Raw genomic sequence first — 19,068 nt, forward strand, 5'->3', positions numbered from 1 at the left:
GTGTGTGAATTCACCAGTGTCTGCTATAAATTTAAAGACACATTTTTCCTATTATTTTATACCTGCTTTGTACCTTGTAGCTGGAGCCATATATATACTCTCAGTGAAGACAATTTAAAAATGTTCATCTATGCCTAATATAGGATTTATCAATGACGTTCTTGTCTGATCTCAGTTACAACCAGTCTATAAGAAATATCATATTGCAAATCATTTCTAAAGCCTTTACAAAGAAAAGCTGAAAACAGGGACAATATAACCACCACTGCAATTGTGGGAAAACAAAACAAAAAACAAAAGGTCACCACCTTTAAGTCTCCTTTTCTGCAAGAAATAAAATAATTTAGCTCCCCCTGCTGGTTCAATACCATCACTACACAGAGGCAGCTGGATAGGAAACCAGGAGAAGATAGGGAAAAATACCTCAAAAACTAACAAGTAGTGTGTCTTTAATGGAAAACAACAAGAAAATAACATTTGCAACACTGATAAACAGTTTATTTGTAAGTATCTAAAAGTCGTTATAATAGAAAATATTTAATATCTTTTTAAAACATATCAAAGACAAGATTGTAACATCAAGGATCATTTTATTTCCCATTAAGTCTCAAAAATATTTACAGCAAGGAAATTTAATTCATCTAGTTTTGCTAAGTAAGCTAGCTACTTGAATGGAAAAAATACAGGATAACGTTACACTACACTCATCCCTCGCTACATAAGCACAATTGGTTCCCAACTTTCTGCTTGTGGGCGAAAACTCGTACGAGGGACACTAAATTCCCATTAAAATACACGTAAAAGTCTTTAATTCATTCCAAGTGCTCCTAACTTGGCAAAGGAGTAGCAGCATGAGGTGCTGCTTTTGAAAGCTAAGTGAACCTTGAGTTGGGGAGGGGTTGGAGAGGGTTAAAGGATGGGGGCAGTTTGGGGCCATGAGCGGGAGGGAGGGTTAAAACCTGGTGGTGCGTTGGGTCAATGACGCAGGCAGGGGGGCATGAAGGCTGTGGCGGGTTGGGTCTGTGGGGTACATGGGTGGGTTAAGGCTGCAGCAATTTGGGCCGGAGGGGGGGTTAAGGCTGTGGTGGGCTAGGTGTGCGGGGCCAGGGGGGGCGTGTGGCAGGTTGGGACCACGGAGCCGGCATGGAGGTCAGGCTGCAGAGGGTTGGGACCACAGAGCCAGCTGTGCGGGGCAGGGGTCAGGCTGTGGTGGGTTGGAGCTGCGGGGAGCGGGGGTAAGGCTCATGTTAACGGTGGACAGTTCACTCTTCTAGTGAACAAAGTTAAGTAATGTGCCCCTTGTTTTAGCGAGTACTCATAAGTGAGGTACTCGTTTAACGAGGGATGACTGTAGTCACTCCTTTGATATAAAATTTCAATCCCGCTTATGAAATAATTTTAGTTTTAAATATCCCTAGTAAGAAACCAAAATTAAATGTGTGGCAATCTTTTATTTACAAAGAAAAGTTGATTGGAAATAACATTAAGTCACATCTTTTAAAATAAAATATGGAGTTAAAATGTGTGGTTTCAATAAACTCTGGTTCACACTTTGGCCACTCAGAAAGGAAACATAATACAGGCTGAACCTCTCTAGCCCAGCACTCAAATGACTTGACCAGTGTCAAATGAGGGAATTTGCTGAACCATTGGAGGTCAATATTGTCTCGAACATTACCTACACTTCCACAGCATACTGGCCTCTTAGAAGACATTTAGGAACGCATTAGAAGGACAACACTGAGAGCCAGGACTGGTGGCTCTAAAATTTTACAGAATCCCTGGAAACTTGCCCAGACCCATGATAAGTGGATATCTGGCTAACTAAAATTATGCCAAACTATGGATCTTGCCGAATGAGAAAGTGTCAGATCAAACAGGTTCAACATATAGGTGACACAAGCATACTATCAAGAAGACAACCAAAAAGTGTATCTAATCTCATTAGAGAAAATAAGGTATCATCCTTACACTCTCTGAATGAGAACAGCCAACATAATATTCAGCAATTTTCTGACGTCTGACACAGACATACGTCCTTTCATTTACTCTTTATTAAATTCCATTCTACAGTACCTGATTGAGATAACTACAGTGTCCTTTGTACGTTAAGCAAGCACTCCATTTGCTGTGGGCACTTTTGTGCAGACACCAAATGTGGACCTGAGACAGTTCATCCTTAATGGACATCTGTAGTGTATCAGCATCATGCTTACTATACCAAATAAATAAAATTAAATCTCTCTGTCACGATTCGACATGCAAGGCACTACATTCAGCCGTTTGGTACAGAGAAAGCATCAGCTTGGAAAAATATCTGGCATCAGGAAGCTGCTATGACATTCTATCCCACTGACTTACGTCTTCGCATTTCTTCCCCAAACAGGTTCCATTGAAATAAAGGTAGTTCAACTACAGTATTTCAAATTCAAACTCTAACTTCGTGTACTGTTCTCAGCATTTATCACTGAGCATCACAGCCCTGGCAATGTAGACTTCTAATCACAATGCAATTTATTCTGCAACATATTTTATCTTCTATAGCAGTGTCTACTTGAGACCACAATTAATTTCATTCACTAATGACAAACGTTCATATCAATATACAAAACATCCAAGTATATGAAGTTAACTCTGTCAGAATCCAATGCTGCAACATGCCTGATGTCAGTTCATTCCTTTACACTTGTTCTATTTGTTCTTTTTTTACCACAGAAGTTATTATTATGTGCTTTGTACTGGATTCCTGATGGTTCTGGAATAAGAAAAGTCAGTTATGGGCTGCGAAAGCTGCCAGAAGACCATACTTCAAGTAGTTAACGAATTGCAGCAGAGTCCTGAGAGTGAAGCCAGTTTAGTATTTGATCAATCCATGATTAGTTATCTGCATGGTATAATAAAAGTTTTAAATTTTCAACTCTTATATTATTGCTTAGAATTTAAATGATCATTGTAAAAGGTTTTGACAGCTTATTCACTGCAGAGGAAGAGACTAGTGTATTATATGGGGAGCCACAAAATAACAGGCCAAATTTATCCCCATCATGTGACTTAAATTGCTAAGTGAAGCTGCATACGGGAGTAATTTGATTTACCATTTTCAGTTAAGTGTCTGAATTACAATCACATAAAGCTCAGAGTTGAGGCAGAATCACTCCATTAACCATTTAATCAAAACACTGTGGCTACATCTACACTATAGAGATCTTTCGAAAGAAGCTCTTCTAGAAGATCTCTTCTGAAAGGAGTGCAACCACACACAAAAATGTGGATCAAAAGTGCGATCTGCGCTTTCGAAAGAGAGCATCCACACAGTTCCCGCTCTTTTGAAAGAATGGGCCAGGGATCGAAAATGAAGACAATTCTTTCAAAAGAAGGGCCCTGCAGACCATCTACACATATTTTCTTTCTAAAGATGCTTTCGAATGCGGCGCTCTTCCTGAAACAGGAAAGAAAGAGCCATTTTGAAAGGAGCACCACATTCTTTCAATTCATTTTTGAAAAAATGCTTTTTGTGTCTAGGGTGCTGCCCAGGCTTTTTTGAAAGAGCCCCCTTCTTTCGAAAAATCTTTCAGAAGAACTTGCTAGTGTAGCGCAGCCTGCATTTGTTTGCATTTGATCTGTTATATGTGGGGGGGGGCACTTTAACAATTGAACCTCACAGGTAAGTTGAAACTGGTATTCTAGCAAATTTCAGTGCTGTTGTATACAGCATTTTATACATAGCATAAACGTAGTAGTTTTGTACTTCAGTCATAGAGCCATTGTGTAACTGTGTAGGTTTAGGCAATGTTTACTAACGAAAGTTTACGTTTCTGAGCAATTTTTTAGCCTGTCACTAAGAAAATCTTTTAGATATTTTTTAGACAGAGGTGGTCTGCCCAATGATTTCTTGACACAAAACATTCATAATACAAGACACTGAATTACTAATACGGAGCAGCACATTAGAAAACTTCACTGCCAATGAAGACATTGCAAGTATACAATTTCAGTATACGTGTTTTCTGATGCATACCTAAATTTTTCTTTAAACGCTTTACAAATAATGATCAGTTCCTCTGTCACAAGTTTTAGATTTAAAGACTTAGTTGAAAAAGAAATTCATTGTCCACTAGAAACAACAACATTTGCACTTTCTGTCCACTTGTTTTTCAAATATAGTTACCTTCAATGAGTTTTTAAGAGAGGTTTGAAATAATTTATTCTTCTAAGGCAATAATGTACTGTGTCTAGTGATTTCCGCTAACATTTTTAATACAAACTGAGGCTTGAAGACATCATATGCATTTGTGAGCCTATGTACAGCTGGAACACTATGCACTGAAATGAATTCAGTTATATATTTTTTGGTTATTTCATATTATGTATAGAACCAAGAAGAAATATATTCAGCACTGGAAGTAAAGAGAAAAGCCTTTATTGAATGGGAGAATGACCCCTCCTCAGTCTCCAAACGGGACCATTTCAAGCACCTTCAGAGCAAAACACAGAAAGACCTCCGTCAGATTCAAGACAGATGGTGGGAGAGCAAAGCCAAAGAAAATCGAGCACTATGCTGAGACCCACAACTCAAATATGTTCTTTAGTGCTATTAAGACTGTCTATGGACCTCCTAAACCAAGAACTAACCCATTGCTCTCACCAGACAACACAACGCTGATCAAAGACAAAGATCATCAATGAAAGACAGTGAGAACACTTTAGCAACCTCCTTAACAGACCATCGACCATGAATAATAATGTCCTCAATGAAATTCCACAACAACCCGTCCTGACAGATCTTGGCTTTCCACCCACTGTAGATGAGATTAATAAAGCTGTTAGCCAGATGAGTTCAGGAAAAGCTCCTGGAAAAGATGGGATACCAGCAGAGAGATATAAAGCGGCAGGTCCAGCAACACTAGCAGTGTTCCATAGCATGATCATCAGCATCTGGGATGATGAAAACATACCACAGGACCTCCGCAATGCTATTATTGTCTCCCTTTTCAAGAATAAAGGCAGCAAAGCAGAATGTGGAAACTACAGAGGCATATCCCTCCTCTCCGTTGGATCATCGCCCGCATCATCTTGAACCACATAATAGCCAGTATTTCCGAGGCAAATCTACCTGAAAGTCAATGTGGTTTTTGACCTGGCCGGAGCACAGTCAACATGGTGTTTCCTGTCAGACAAATACAAGAGAAGTGCATTGAACAGAACATGCACCTGTATGCTGTCTTCATAGATCTGACAAAGGCTTTTGATACCATCAACAGGGAAGCCCTTTGGACCATTCTAATACGACTTGGCTGCCCAAAAAAATTTGTCCAGATTATACGCCTTTTCCATGACGGCATGACAGGCGAAGTACTGTCTGATGGAGCCACATCAGCCCCCTTTAACATCACCAATGGCGTGAAACAAGGATGTGTTCTCGCTCCTGTCCTATTTAACCTGTTCCGTGCATGCGTCCTCAACCATGCAATGAAAGATCTGGACCGAGGTATATACTTGAAATACTGGCATGATGGTTCACTTTTTGACCTCTGTCACCTGAATGCAAAGACTAAGACAGTGCAGAAACGCCTTTGTGAGGCACTCTTTGCCAACAATTGTGCCCTTATGGCTCACACTGAAAACGATCTTCAGCACATTGTCAACAAGTTTGCTGAGGCCTCACAACTTTTTGAACTATCAGCCTCGGAAAGACAGAAGTTCTCCAACAACCTGCACCTGGATCAAATGTTCCTGTCCCAAGTATCTCCATTGACAGCACTCAGCTTAAAGTAGTGGAGAACTTTAAATACCTGGGTAGTGTCATACACAGTGATGGATCACTAGATAATGAGATCAACGCACGAATATCCAAAGCAAGCCAGGCACTTGGCTGTCTGCGTGTCAAAGTTCTAAATCGTCACAACACCTGGATGTCAACAAAACTGCTTGTGTACAGAGCTGTTGTTCTCTCATCTCTTTTGTATGGGTGCGCAACATGGACACTATATAGGCATCACTTCAAGCAGCTCAAAGCATTCCACACGCACTGCCTCTGTAACATCATGAAGATCCGCTGGCAAGACAAAGTGCCCAATCTTGAGGTCCTCGAGAAAGCCCAGATTACAAGCATCGAAATAATGATTATGAAGTCACAACTACGTTGGACCGGTCATGTCAGCCACATGGATGCCAACAGAATCCCTTGCCAGCTTCTGCATGGTGAACTCTCCCAGGGCACCCGGCGTATAGGTCGTCCACGGAAACGCTACAAGGATACCATCAAAGCCAATCTGCAGTACAGCAGTATCAAACCTAGGGACCTTGAGGATGCCGCCAGTGACAGAACACAGTGGTGTGCAACAGGCAGAAATAGCTGCATTGCCTTTGAGGAAGACCACTGCCGGCGTCTACAAGAGGCACGTGAACGATGTCACAGAGCATCAGCAATGCACAACCCACTGATTGCGAACTTCCCATGCACCATCTGCAGCAAAATGTGCACCTCTAGAATTGGCTTATACAGTCACCAGAGGGCACACCATGACACCAATAACAGATGATCTGCACAGATTTGTCATCATTGGATCGATGGACTACCATTATTATTATATATTTATTTCAGCGTCATCACAATAATTGTGCATTCTAAAAAAGTCTATTTAAAAACTGAAGACAACCTGAAAAATCTATGTCAGTGCCAAAACATTTGTGAGATTTTAGGTGCACGGACGTCAAAGTTATATTCCCACAGCAAATGCAATTCTTACAGTCTATATCGGGGTGGGCAAGAAATGGCCCAGAGGCTGGATCTGGCCCACCAAACCCTTTTTACCTCCCAGACCCTGCACCCCAATACCCTACTCCAGGTCACAATCCCCTTCTTCATCCAAATTCCCTCTCAGACTCCACACCCTATCCTTCACCCCAGTCCCCTATTCCAAGTTTCCTTCTAAATCCAACCTCTACCCCAGACCTCACACCTCCTCTCTAGAAAAGTGTAGACCTTGATCACTTATCAGGATCTTGGAGTACCTGCCCCCCCGCCCCCATGAAAAATTATTGTCCACCCCTATTCTATATATACACAGCATTAGTATTTTTACATTACGGCATAAAAATGAACTCTATGTGGGCCTGATCAAGAGCCCATTGAAGCCAACAGAATCTTTCCACTGACATCAAAGCACTATGGATTATCTCCCAAATGTACAAGACGTCTAAATTACAGTTGCTTTGGGATACATCTGAAATGTCCTGATTTCTGTGTATCTAGATACCTGCCACAATGTTGAACAACTTTTACTAAAAACAAAAGCTTACTTTAAAGAAATATATTGTATGCCAGTAACTAAGCTTCAAACACTCTTACATGGCGATTAGCATGATGACTGCACATTTCAAAACTGATATTGCTTTCTCAGGGACAGCAAATTGGTTCTTTTTCAGTCAAACACAGTTGCCACTTTCCAATAGTACATTTTACATATAAAAAAATCTAAACCTCAGATTTATAGTTCTTTTAGACTCAGGGTGAAAAATCCTAAACCTAGTGAAGTCAATGGGAGATTTGCCATTGATTTCACTGTTGCCAGGATTTCACTGTCAGAGTTCAGGGCTCAATCTTTGGACAACTCACAAAATTAAAGTTAATCTTTTTTGTTTGTGCTTAAGCATTTGCACAACTAAGGCTTTAAAGTTGTTTTTCTGGGGAAGAAGGAAAGAGTAGAGGAAGAACATATATTTTAAGTAGTACATGTCAAATGAGAACTTGTTTGCAAAATTTTATATAGAGCACAAACACTTATAAATGCTCAAAGATTAAGTTTTACAATAGGAACAGAAAAAAAAAAACTTAACTACACCACATTAACATATGCCACTACAGTAAGTTTTTAAAATAAACCATTTACATGCACCTCAAAGCTGCTGCAGGCATTTTTGTAAGTGGTCATGCTTATATTTACTTTACCTGAACATTTACTGTACCTGTCACGCTGCGTGTTAATAAAAAAATAAAATGGAATGTTAGGAAATTTTCATTTACCCTTTCTAATGCTATAATAATATTTTACATATTTTTTTACAGTTTCACTGTATGAAAACCTAGTGTAAGCAGTTTAATGGCTTTCAACAATGATAAAAAATGAAATGTGAAAGTATTCTATTTAGTCAGAGAAAGAAAAAAAATGTAATACACTGACAGCAAATTTTTTTTTTTGTTCCCTACAGGTTTTAATTTCAAATGCTACCATAAGTGACCAGTTTTGATATATAAGCTTCCTAACAATATCTATAGTTCAGGATTCACTCAAAACAGAAATGGCATACTACTAATATAGTCTGGAATGAAAAAAAAAAATACACAGTTACTAACAAAGAGAAAACATCACTTGCTATCTCCCCCCAGCCATACAAAAGTTTACAATTACAGCAAGCAGAATCAAACATGCTTCCCCTGTGCTTAAGTTGAAAAAGCATTACAGAGAGTACTGTGTGAGAGAAAGAACTGCTTCAGTTCACACGTCTTGGACTATATTATATTATATCTGGTCAATTATTTAAACAAATTGTTTTTAACTCATTCATACGCAACTCCCATGGACTTCAGGGGGAGGTAGTTATATGCCTCCAGTAGCCTAAACCAGCCTCTAGATATTAGAATGTGTGTAGAAGTCTCATACCATGAAATTAAAGGGTTTTATTGAAATACAGCACATTTAATTAAATAAACTACTCACAACAAATACACACATACAGAAAACAGTACTTACGGCGTTTCTGGGAAACGGCCTGCAAACATGCTGTGACAATATCACAGTTCTTCTGCACTTTATGCAAAAGCCTATCCTTTTGCTTCAAGTGGCGAAGCAGCTTTGCTGACTGAACACAAATTCTGTAATTCAATTCTCGTACAATAGCTGTCAGTTCATCAGCATCTGTCAATAAGCAGAACACAAAATTATTACATCTGAAACACAGAACTTGAGTTCCCTGTTTCACCTATGGTAACTACTAGAGCAACCACTCAAAGGACCCAGTCCTGCAGACATTTACACATGTTGCTTTTTTAACTATAGTAGCTTCTTTGGATGGGACTACCAACATGCATAAGTGTTTTCAGAAGCAAGACTACTAATTAGCATGCACACGCTGTATGAAGGGAGAATTTTATTGTTTCCAATTTACACATTTGTCTTTATTATGGCATAAGAACAGCAATACTGGTTCAGACCGGAGGTTAATCTAGCCCAGTATCCTGTGTTCCAATAGTGGGCCACCCCAAGCGTTCCAGAAGAAGGAACAGAACAGGTAATTGTCAAGTGATACTTTCTGTCATCCATTCCCAGCTTCTGACTAACGAAGGCTAGAGACACCGTTCCTACCCATCCTGGCTAATATCCATTCATGGACCTATCCTCCATGAATTAAATCTAGCTCTTTTTTAACCCTACTGAAGTCCTGATCTTCATAACATTCTCTGGCAAAGAGTTCCACAGGCTGACTGTGTGTTGCATGAAGAAATTCTTCCTTTTATTTGTTTTTAACCTGCCACCTGTTAATTCAATTTGGTGACCTCCTACTTCTTGTGTTACGGGAACAAGTAAATAACTTCTCTTTATTTATCTTCTCAACACGAGACATGATTTTATAGACCTCTACCATATATTCCCTCCCCACCTTAGTCTTTTCAATTTCACCTCATATGGCAGCCATTCTAACCCCCTAATAATTTCTGTTGCACTTTTCTGAACTTTTTCCAATGCCAAAAGATATCTTTATTGAGATGCGATGACCATATCTGTACACAGTATTCAACACGTGGCAATACCATAGTTTTATACAGAGGCTATAAGATTCTCTGTCTTATTCCTATGCCTTTTTGAATGCTACTGCACATTGAACAGATGATTTCAGAGAACCATCCACAATGTCTTCAAGTTCTCTCTCAAGTAGTAACAGCTAATTTAGTCCTGAGCATTTTGTACATATATTTGGGGTTATGTTTTCCAATGTGCATTACTTTGCATATTTCAACATTAAAATTCATCTGCCATTTTGTTGCAAAGGCAGCTAGTTTTGTGAGATCCTATTGAAGATGTTTTGGACTTAACTGCCTTGAGCCGCTTAGTATCAGCTGCAAATTTTGCCACCTCACTCTTTACTCCATTCTCCAGATTGTTTACGAATATGTTAAGTCCCAGTACAGACCCTGTGGGACACCACTAGTTCCTCTCTCCATAATGAAAACTGACCATGTATTCCTACCCTTTGTTTCCTGTCTTTTAACGAGTTATCAGTCCACGAGAGAACCTTCCCTCGTAACCCATGTCTGCTTATTTTACTTAAGAGTCTTTTGGTGAGCGACCTTGTCAAAGGCTTTTGGGAAACATATATACATTATGTCCACTGCATCACTCTTATGCAAATACTTGTTGAAGATATGACCAAAAAATATTGATTACTTCTGTTGTCACATGTGTGCCTTAAAATAAGGCTCTCTCTGAAAACCATGTAGATCTGATCCCTCTTTGTATTCAGAATCACGCTCGCAGGCTTAGGAGTAAGCATTTATTTTTTACATGTAGAAGAACATTGGAAGTGAGCTGGATTTTATTCTTCCCTGTGTATCAGACCCATTCACTAATTTACTGTTACCCTGACACAAAATCCTGACAAGTTCTGATTCATTCCACACATTAGTTTAGTGATGTTTAAACTGCAAGTTTCTGCTTGAGACTGAGGACGACTGTGGTATCCATACATAATGTCAGTTGAAGCAATATCATTTTGAGAGGTCAGATACAGAAGCAGAAAATTGTTCACACTGATTTCAAGAAATTGGCAGGTTTTACTTCCTGGGGTTTTTTTTCCATGTCAACAATAAGACTGATTTAACATCAGGAGACTAGAGGCCTTTGTATAGTCCTCCTTTTGTTAATATTTAGTGTCAGGGTTGCTTAGTTTTTTTTGAACATTCTTGGATAGGTTCATATTTCTTTTGGCTGTGTTGAAGTTTTTCAAAGCCTAAGACACAAGGCAGAACAGCTTTGTTTAATTTTTCCCTCCTCAGACTCAATCTATTTCCAAACAAGCTAACATGTCAACAAGTTCATCAGAAATAAAAAAGCGTCTCAAATACTGACTGCCTTTAACAACAAGGAATCTGAAATGCATGACCAAGTTTACAGAGTTGTTATGCTTTGCTAGTTTAACACTATAGAAATTGTGCATGAGGTCACTCAGAGCTGAATACATTCACAAAACCTGTTTCCTGAAGGTAAGCTCTACCTGACAAAGTTAAGATCAACAAATCTTTTAGGAACAAGTGACATCAGGTCAGTAGTTGAGACTTCTGTAATTTCATATAGAAAAATATCTAGAACCAATATTTTGCGTGAAAGATTTCAGAAAAAATATGAACATGGCCATTATTTTCAATTACACATTTCAGTCATGCTGCACCTGACAATTATCACCATCTGGTTATCCCAAGCTCCTTTTCAGAGTTGTGCAGGTAGAGGAAGGGGCAGTTTAGGAGACAGGAGAAAGAGCTGGGTTACTGGGAAGGATGCAATACATTGTAGCAGAACCAGCTCGTTTGTTTCTTTGTCTGGCAAGCAAGTGTGGAGGCAGAGGACAGAAGAGATAACTTATGGGCAGATGGAGAAAAACTAGACCAGGCAGAGAAGGTGAAGAGGTGAGTGGAGAAGTAACTCCAGGATAACAGAGGAGGAGGAGATGGGAGTGAGGAGAAAGGAGGCAAGATAAAAGGAAGAGTGAAGGATTTGAGTGATACAATCACCATTCCTCCATTCAAGGAAGAATTGTACAGGCCAGGGAAGAGGTTGGAGGAAATGTCCAGAAGAGGTTATCCCCTGTGCAGTAGTGGAAATTTTTGGAAGAATGTAACCACCATGTTAGTAGATTGGCTGGAGAGGGGTGAGTGTAGGATCCAGATGAGGACATACTCAATAGTAGTGATGCAACTACACAAGGATAAACTTTGAGGCCTGAAGTAATAATCATGACTATCTAATCTGACCTCTTGCACCCTGCAGGCTACAGACCCTCACCCACCTATTCCCGACTGAGTTACTAACATTCCTAGGTAATGATTAAAGAGTAAGTTACACAAAATCCACTATTTACACTGGTTTAAACCCATAAGTGAGCAGCGGTGCCCCATGCTGCATCGGAAGATGAAAACTCTCAAAATCTCTGCTAATCTGCTGGGGCTGGAGTGCAGGTAAAGGTTCAGAGTAGGATAGCCCAAGTCAGTGTCTTTTTTGTAAAAAGAGAGGAGCCAGTATTCAGAGAGTTACCTGCCCCCACCTCCCAGTTAATCCTATGACTGGGGCTGCCCAGGTGCCAGTACTCAGTACCAGCAAGTACCAGCACATAAAAGCACTGCTCCTTCTGCAGATAAGATGGCAAAGCGGGATACTCCCCGCATTGTTGGGGCAAAAATTCATAGAGTCCAAGGACAAAAAGGTCCGTTGTGATCTTCTAGTCTGACCTAATTGTTAAGATGGTTAAACACTGGAATAAATTGCCTAGAGAGGTTGAGGAATCTCCATAATTGGAGATTTTTAAGAGCAGGGTAGACAAACACCTGCCAGGAATGGTCTAATGCTTAGTCCTGCCATGACTGCAGGGGACTGGATTAAGAACAACCAGACTGGGTCAGAGGACAGGTTCATCTAGCCCTGTATCCTGTCTTCTGCATTGGCCAATACAGAGTGTTCTGGAAGAATGAACAGAACAAGCAATCATCAAGTGATCCCTGCTGTCACCATTCCCAGTTTCTAACAAACAGGCCAGGGACACCCTATCTACCCATCTGGCTAATAGCCATTGATGGACCTAACCTCCATATATTTACCTAGCTCTTTTTTGAACCTTGCTGAAGTCCTGGTCTCCACAACATCCTCTGGCAAGGAATTCTACAGGTTGACTGTGGACTACATCAAGAAATACTTCCTTTTGTTTGTTTTTAAGCCTGCTACCTATTAATTTCATTTGCTGACCCCTAGGTCTTATGTTATGTGAACAAGTAAATAACTTCTCCTTATTCACTTTCTCCATACCAGTCATGATTTTATACACCTCTCTCATATCCCGCACCTTAATTTCCTCTTTTCTAAGCTGAGAAGTCCCAGTCTTTTTAATCTCTCTTCATATGGCACCCATTCCAACCCTCTAATCACTTTTGTTGCCATTCTCTGAACCTTTTCTAATGCCAAGATTCAACCAATCAAAGTCCCTTTTGGTCCTATGATTCTAATATCTTCTGTGTAACATGGGCTATAAAACTGCCCCTCTTATTTCCCCAGAATACAGCTTTTAGGGAAAAAAACCCAATCTTGATTTTAAAATGGTCAGAGATGTACAATTCCCTATAATCCCTAGGAAATTGTTCCAATGCTTAATTACCCTCACTGAAAAATTCACACATTATGTCCAATTGTGAATTTGTTTAGCTTCAGCTTCTAGCTACTAGATTAGAGCTTTGCTCTAGACTGAAGACTCCAGTATTAATTATTTGTTCCTCATAATAGGTACTGAAAGCCTGCAATCAAATCACCCATAAAACTAATAGATTGAGCTCAATGAATCTGTCACTGTAAGGCAGCTTTCTAATTATTTAATCATTCTTGCAGCTCTTCTTTGAACCTCGCCAAACTTATCGCATCCTCCTTGAACTGTGAACACTATAACTGACATGGTGTTATAGCAGCAGTCATACCAGGCCCAAAAATAGAGGTGACTTTACCTCTCTACTTCTACTAAAGATTTCCCTGTATGCCTTCCAGTATCACATCAGAAGCTTATCTTCAACCTACTGTCTACCACAACCTCTGAATTTTTTTTTTTTTTTAAAAACACTGCTTCACAGGATAAAGTCCCCAATCCAGTAAATACAGTCTACATTCTTTGTTCCTAAATGTATACAGTTACATTTAGTGGCACTAAATCATATGGTAAACTGGATGAAGCGTACACTCTGATTCTGATCAATCTGAACTGTCTTTTGCAAAATATGCCAGTGATGATTGTCTTCTTCCAGGTCACTGGTCAAAAATTGCATATAGCCAAGACCCCTTCCCTGTGGAACCAGCTAAAAGGACACCCCTTGATGATGATTCCCCATTTACAATAACATTTAAGACATAACAAGTCAACACTTTTGTATGCATACCGTGAATTTATATTATTCAAGGGTTTTTTAAAATCAAATTGCCCTGTGCTATCAAGACAAATGACTTACATAAGTCTAAGCATATTACATCAACAGTACCTTTGTATACACCAAACTTGTAATCTCATCAACAGAAATATCAAGTTAGTCTGACAGGATCGATTTTCAATAAACCTGTGTTGACTTGCATTACTTACATTACTCCCCTTTAATTCTTTATTAACTAGATCTGTATAAGTCATTCTGTTATTCTGTCCACTATCTTATCGAGGATCAACATCAGGCTGAACGCCTAAAATTATCCAGACCAGCGTTCCCTGTAAGTCGAGCACTTGAGTGGCTGCCCAGCGGAGATTCGGGTGTCACTCAGATGATTAGCAGAGTGTCCACAGCCGCTCACTGTGCCAAGCATGTGTTTCTATTGGTGGTGCACCTCTGCATGCCTTAGTGCACATAACAAAATTTATTCCACTCATGAGCCAGATCATCCTGTTTCCCTATTTAAAATATGGTACAACAATAGCTTTCTTCCAGTCTTCTAGAATTTCCCAAATACTCAAAGACTTATTGAAAATCAGCACTAATGATCCAGTGAGCTCCCCAGCCAGTTCTTTTTAAAGTCATGGATGTAAAGTCTGGAACTGCTGATTTTAAAATGTCTAATTATAGTAGCTTCATTTAATATGCTCTGGGAGATACTTGTGAAATGGAATATGTCATCACCACATGATGGGACTATATCAACTGTTTTTTTCAAATACAGAACAGAAATATTCACTGAACATTATTCTATCCTTTCACATCTAGTAATGGACCAATACCGGTGTGTCTTTATATTCCTAATGTATTTTAAAAACTCCTTATTGTCTTTATCTTGACTGACCATAGAGATAGACCCTTTGCTTTCCTTATCAATTTTCTTCAATCTTTAAATGCCCCCCTTTCTTTCGTTACATTTTTGTTAATCTAAACCAGATTGGATGTTTTTTAATCAGCACAGCCTTCTTCTTCCTTAGTCATACAAATGTGGCCTTTGGAGCATCCATTAAGGTACTTTTAAAAGATTCCCAATTATCATTTATATTTTTCTGATTAAATCCACCCTCCCAGATGATTGGGTTAATGATTGTTTTCAACTTTGTGAAACTACTACTTTACTAGGGCTATGGACACATGTTGCTGGGCTGGATTTTATTCTGTTTACAGGGAGGAGTTTGACATCCGGGTAGCAGTAGGAGGGCTGGGCAGAAATAAGGTTGGCATGGCAGCAGGATACATGCAGTGCCAATAGATGACTAGGCAGTGATAAGCATGAGGATTCTCCTGGTGAAGGTGGGGTAGATGGGCAACATGAGGTAAGGGCCAGAGCAGGAACTGCTGGTGGGGTGGCTGAGTGTGGATAAGGTGGGGTGAAGGACAGCATACTCCCACTTCTCTGGGGGGTGGCGAGGCAAGGCTGAACTGCAAGGCAGAAGACTCATGATGTCTTGGAGATTCCAGGCTGCCAGGGTGGAAAAGGGGCATGGAACAGGAGATTCCCAGTGCCATAGTGGGGCTGGGCAGGGCAAAGATGGGCGTATGGCAGAAGATGGGGAGCAAGGCAGAATCCAGCCTGTGTCAATGGGTGGCCAGGCAGGGATGAGATGAGGGTGTGATGCAGGATCCCTCTGCTGGTGGTGCATATTGGGTGGACAGGCAACATGAGGCTAGGGCAGGGTTCTGCCAGCACAGGTGGTATGGCTGAGCAGGGATAAGGTTGTTGGGGTAAAGGATAGCATAATCCCAGTGTTGGTAGGGTGGCCAGGACAGACTGTGGTTGGGCTGCAGGACAGGAGACTTGCAGTGTCTAGGGGTAGCGAGGCTGCCAGGACAGGAGACTCCTGAAGCCACTAGGGTGGCTAGGTAGAGTGGAAGTGGGTACAGGTGGCCCATCCCACCATAGGTGGTAAGTTCTATGGGCCCATGGTGCCTGGGTACCTGGTATATTTAAATCTACCTGGGGGTGCCTGCCACCATCATTGGCAAGACAGTTGGGCCAGAGTGGCTTCTGGCTGCTCTACCCATGTGGCTGCCTGCATGTGTCTCCCTGTAGCCTCTGGGTGGGGGACTGTCTGCTCCCTCTGCATAGTACTGGAAGCAACGTGCACACTTCTCCAGGGCTGCAGGAACTTGCTGGCAGCTGCACAGGGAGACTGGCAAGAAGCTGCTCTAGCCCTGCTGTGCTGCCTGTGGTGGTGGCTGGGCCCCAGGGGCTATTTTAAATTCCCTGGGGACAACAGACAGACCAGAGCGCACGTGGGGAGGAGGGGTAGACAAGTGAGAAACAGCATGTGGAGATTCCAGCCCTGCGGGAGCCATTGACAGAGGAGGTGCCTCAGATAAGCACAGAGCCCCCCACCTTAACCTCCTGCACCTCCTCACACACCCCATTCCCTTCCAGAGCTCACACCTTTCTACCTACCCCAATTCTATGCCACACTCCCTCAAGTCCCCAGACTCCTTCCCACAGCCTGCACCCCTCATCCTCTCCTGCACCCACTTGCCACAGTTCAGAGCTTGCATCCAGCACCCAAACTCCCTCCTGAAGCCAGTACCCCCTCCTACACCTCAAACCCCTACCCCAGCCCAGAGCCTACACCCAGCACCAATGTTCCCTCTAATCTTTTCCAACCGCGCGGGTATTATTTCCCCATCGAGGTGTGGAATAATCCTTTATGTGCACCAAAGTCATACCTGAGCGTGCACTGTCAGTAGAAAGGAAGAGCATGGCTGTAGGCACTCTGTTAATCAGCTGAGCAACATCTGACTCTCTGGTGAGTGGCTGCCTGAGTGCAGTTTACAGGGAACACTGCCTAGCACCCGAATTCCCTCCCAGATCCCTAGAGCCCTGCACAGGTAAAAATGTCTGTGGGCGGATAGGCAGCTACCCCCAGCCCTGCCACCAGTGGGGCTGTAACAACCCTGGACAGGAGACGCTGGGGCTAGGGGCGGCTGCGGAGCTTCGCTGCCAGCATGGGGTTGGCTCCTCGGCAGGACGCGGTAACACTGCTCTTCTCTGGCCACAGTGGCTCCTGTGGATCCCAGCTTCTCCCCATGGATGTCCGCATCCAGGGGCGGACATTTCTGTCCACACAGAGCCCGCATCCCTCCCGCACAACCCTGGGCGGGGGGGGCGGCGAGTGGGGGCGGAGGTGGACTCTGGACACCACCAAAATATCTGCAAAGCTGCCGCCCCCGGCGCCCGGCGCCTTTACCTTTCCGGCCCAGATACTCGATCTGGTGTCGCTGGCTCGGCCGCTGCTGCAGCTCCTGGAGGAAGCGGGAGTCAGCGCTACTGCCTCTGCCCCCAGGGAAAACATCGGACCCGGCGGACGCCTCGGTGGAGCTGTCCACGCTGTCCCGGTGCCGGGCGCGGCCCCCACAGCTGTACAGCTCGGTCAGCAGGCCGCTCACCAGGGCCGAGGTGCGGGGAGATCCGCCTGCAGGAGCCGCCGTCTCCTCCTCCTCCTCCTCCTCCTCCTCCTCGGCCAGGCTGTCCGCGCTGCTGCCGCCCCGGCCTCGAGCGCCCTGGCGCTCCGGCTCCCCGTTCTCCATTACTGCCGCGGGCTCCCAGGAGCTCCCACCCTCCAGGTCTATCTCCAGCAGCTCCATCCCCCGGGGCCGCCCGCGCCCTCAGCCCCGGCCGGGCACAGCCGCACCCCAGCCGCTGCCTGGCCATGCAGCGCGGCTCGCAACTCCAGCCCCTGCCTGAGGGCGTCCGCCCAGTTCCGGGTTGGATCTATTCTGCCCCGGCCAGCGGGGGGAGGCTCTGTCCCCGACGTGAACTTCTCTACCAGGAGAAGCAGCAGGCTCGTCCAACCCCCCCTCCCAGCAGAGTGGTACACACCACTCAGTCATAGCGTCTGGGCTTCGCACCTGCTGCGCGCGACTAGTCCTGGGGTAGTGCATTTGTGGCAGAGTGGTGGGGACCCTCCCACTCCACAGGACACTGCCTCTGCTGCGCGGGGAGGGGAGGGCGTGGGGAAGGTTGGAGAACTTTGCCAGGGCCTGGCCACGGGGCCACGAGCCTGTCAGAGACACATGCAGAGTGAATGATGGATTTTTGAGTTTGTTCAAGTATTATTTATGTCATCCTGGTAAAAGCAGGCGTGTGCCTGTGCATCTAGCTCCCTGGGCTAGGCGGGGGCTGTGTCAAGAACTCAGCCTGGGATCAGCGAAATGTTATTTGGACCTGCTGGGGACATTCAGCACTGAAGCACTCAGGGAAAGAAAGAAAGAACGAAAGAAAGAAAAAGACTGTCACTACTAGTTGTGCAGCTACATTCTCCCAGGCATGAATGACGTGATTGGAAAGAAACTGCAGAGTGAGAGTACATTGTTTTCTTTATGTCAATACGGTTCTTTGTTCAATATTAGGAGGTGGCAAATGCTTCTGTAATCATTTCACCATAGGTGCCTGACTTGACAACACAGCCCCAAATTCTCTTTCTATTTTGAGCAGCTTGGCTAACATAAGCTTTTGTGCTACTATACCTCAGTCAGATATGAGGGGAGTAGCAAGTCATGCCAGCTACTCTCTCTTTCCCTGACTCAGCAGTAGCCAGCTTCACAGATGGCATTGGCCTTTTGAAGATAATTAACAATAAATAATATTTAGTTTAGTTATAATAGAAATTGTGATTCTCTTCTCCAGCTCTGCTACACTGGACTTCCATTTAGCACTAACAGTCATTTTCAAAATGCTCTATGCAATATATTTCTTGGCTAGGCTCCTGTATAATTGTTTCAGTGGAGAAGCTGCAGACTCATGATACTGTACCTGAATTTCAACTCAAGCTAGTCATCCACCTAGGGTATTGCTTTTCACCATTACCACAACAAGTTTA

At 42.9% G+C, this 19,068-nt stretch overlaps 1 protein-coding gene across 5 annotated transcripts in view; it reads right to left on the reverse strand.

The window, feature by feature from the left end:
- Positions 1–17,833, reverse strand: part of TBC1D30 (TBC1 domain family member 30) — an 82,854-nt gene extending 65,021 nt beyond the window's left edge. For 4 of the 5 annotated variants that reach the window (XM_074984055.1, XM_074984056.1, XM_074984054.1 and 1 more), the window contains exons 1-2: positions 17,437–17,797; positions 8,754–8,918 (exon numbers count right to left, since the gene is read on the reverse strand). In XM_074984055.1, coding sequence (XP_074840156.1) covers positions 8,754–8,918; positions 17,437–17,776 — 505 coding nt within the window. In that variant the 5' untranslated portion in view covers positions 17,777–17,797. Of the gene's footprint in view, positions 1–8,753; positions 8,919–17,436 lie in introns of all 5 variants that reach the window. The other variant, XM_074984051.1, reaches the window with a different exon arrangement.
- Positions 17,834–19,068: the final 1,235 nt, after the last annotated feature.

Source organism: Carettochelys insculpta, chromosome 1 (assembly GCF_033958435.1).
Source record: "Carettochelys insculpta isolate YL-2023 chromosome 1, ASM3395843v1, whole genome shotgun sequence".
Taxonomy (NCBI): domain Eukaryota; kingdom Metazoa; phylum Chordata; order Testudines; family Carettochelyidae; genus Carettochelys; species Carettochelys insculpta.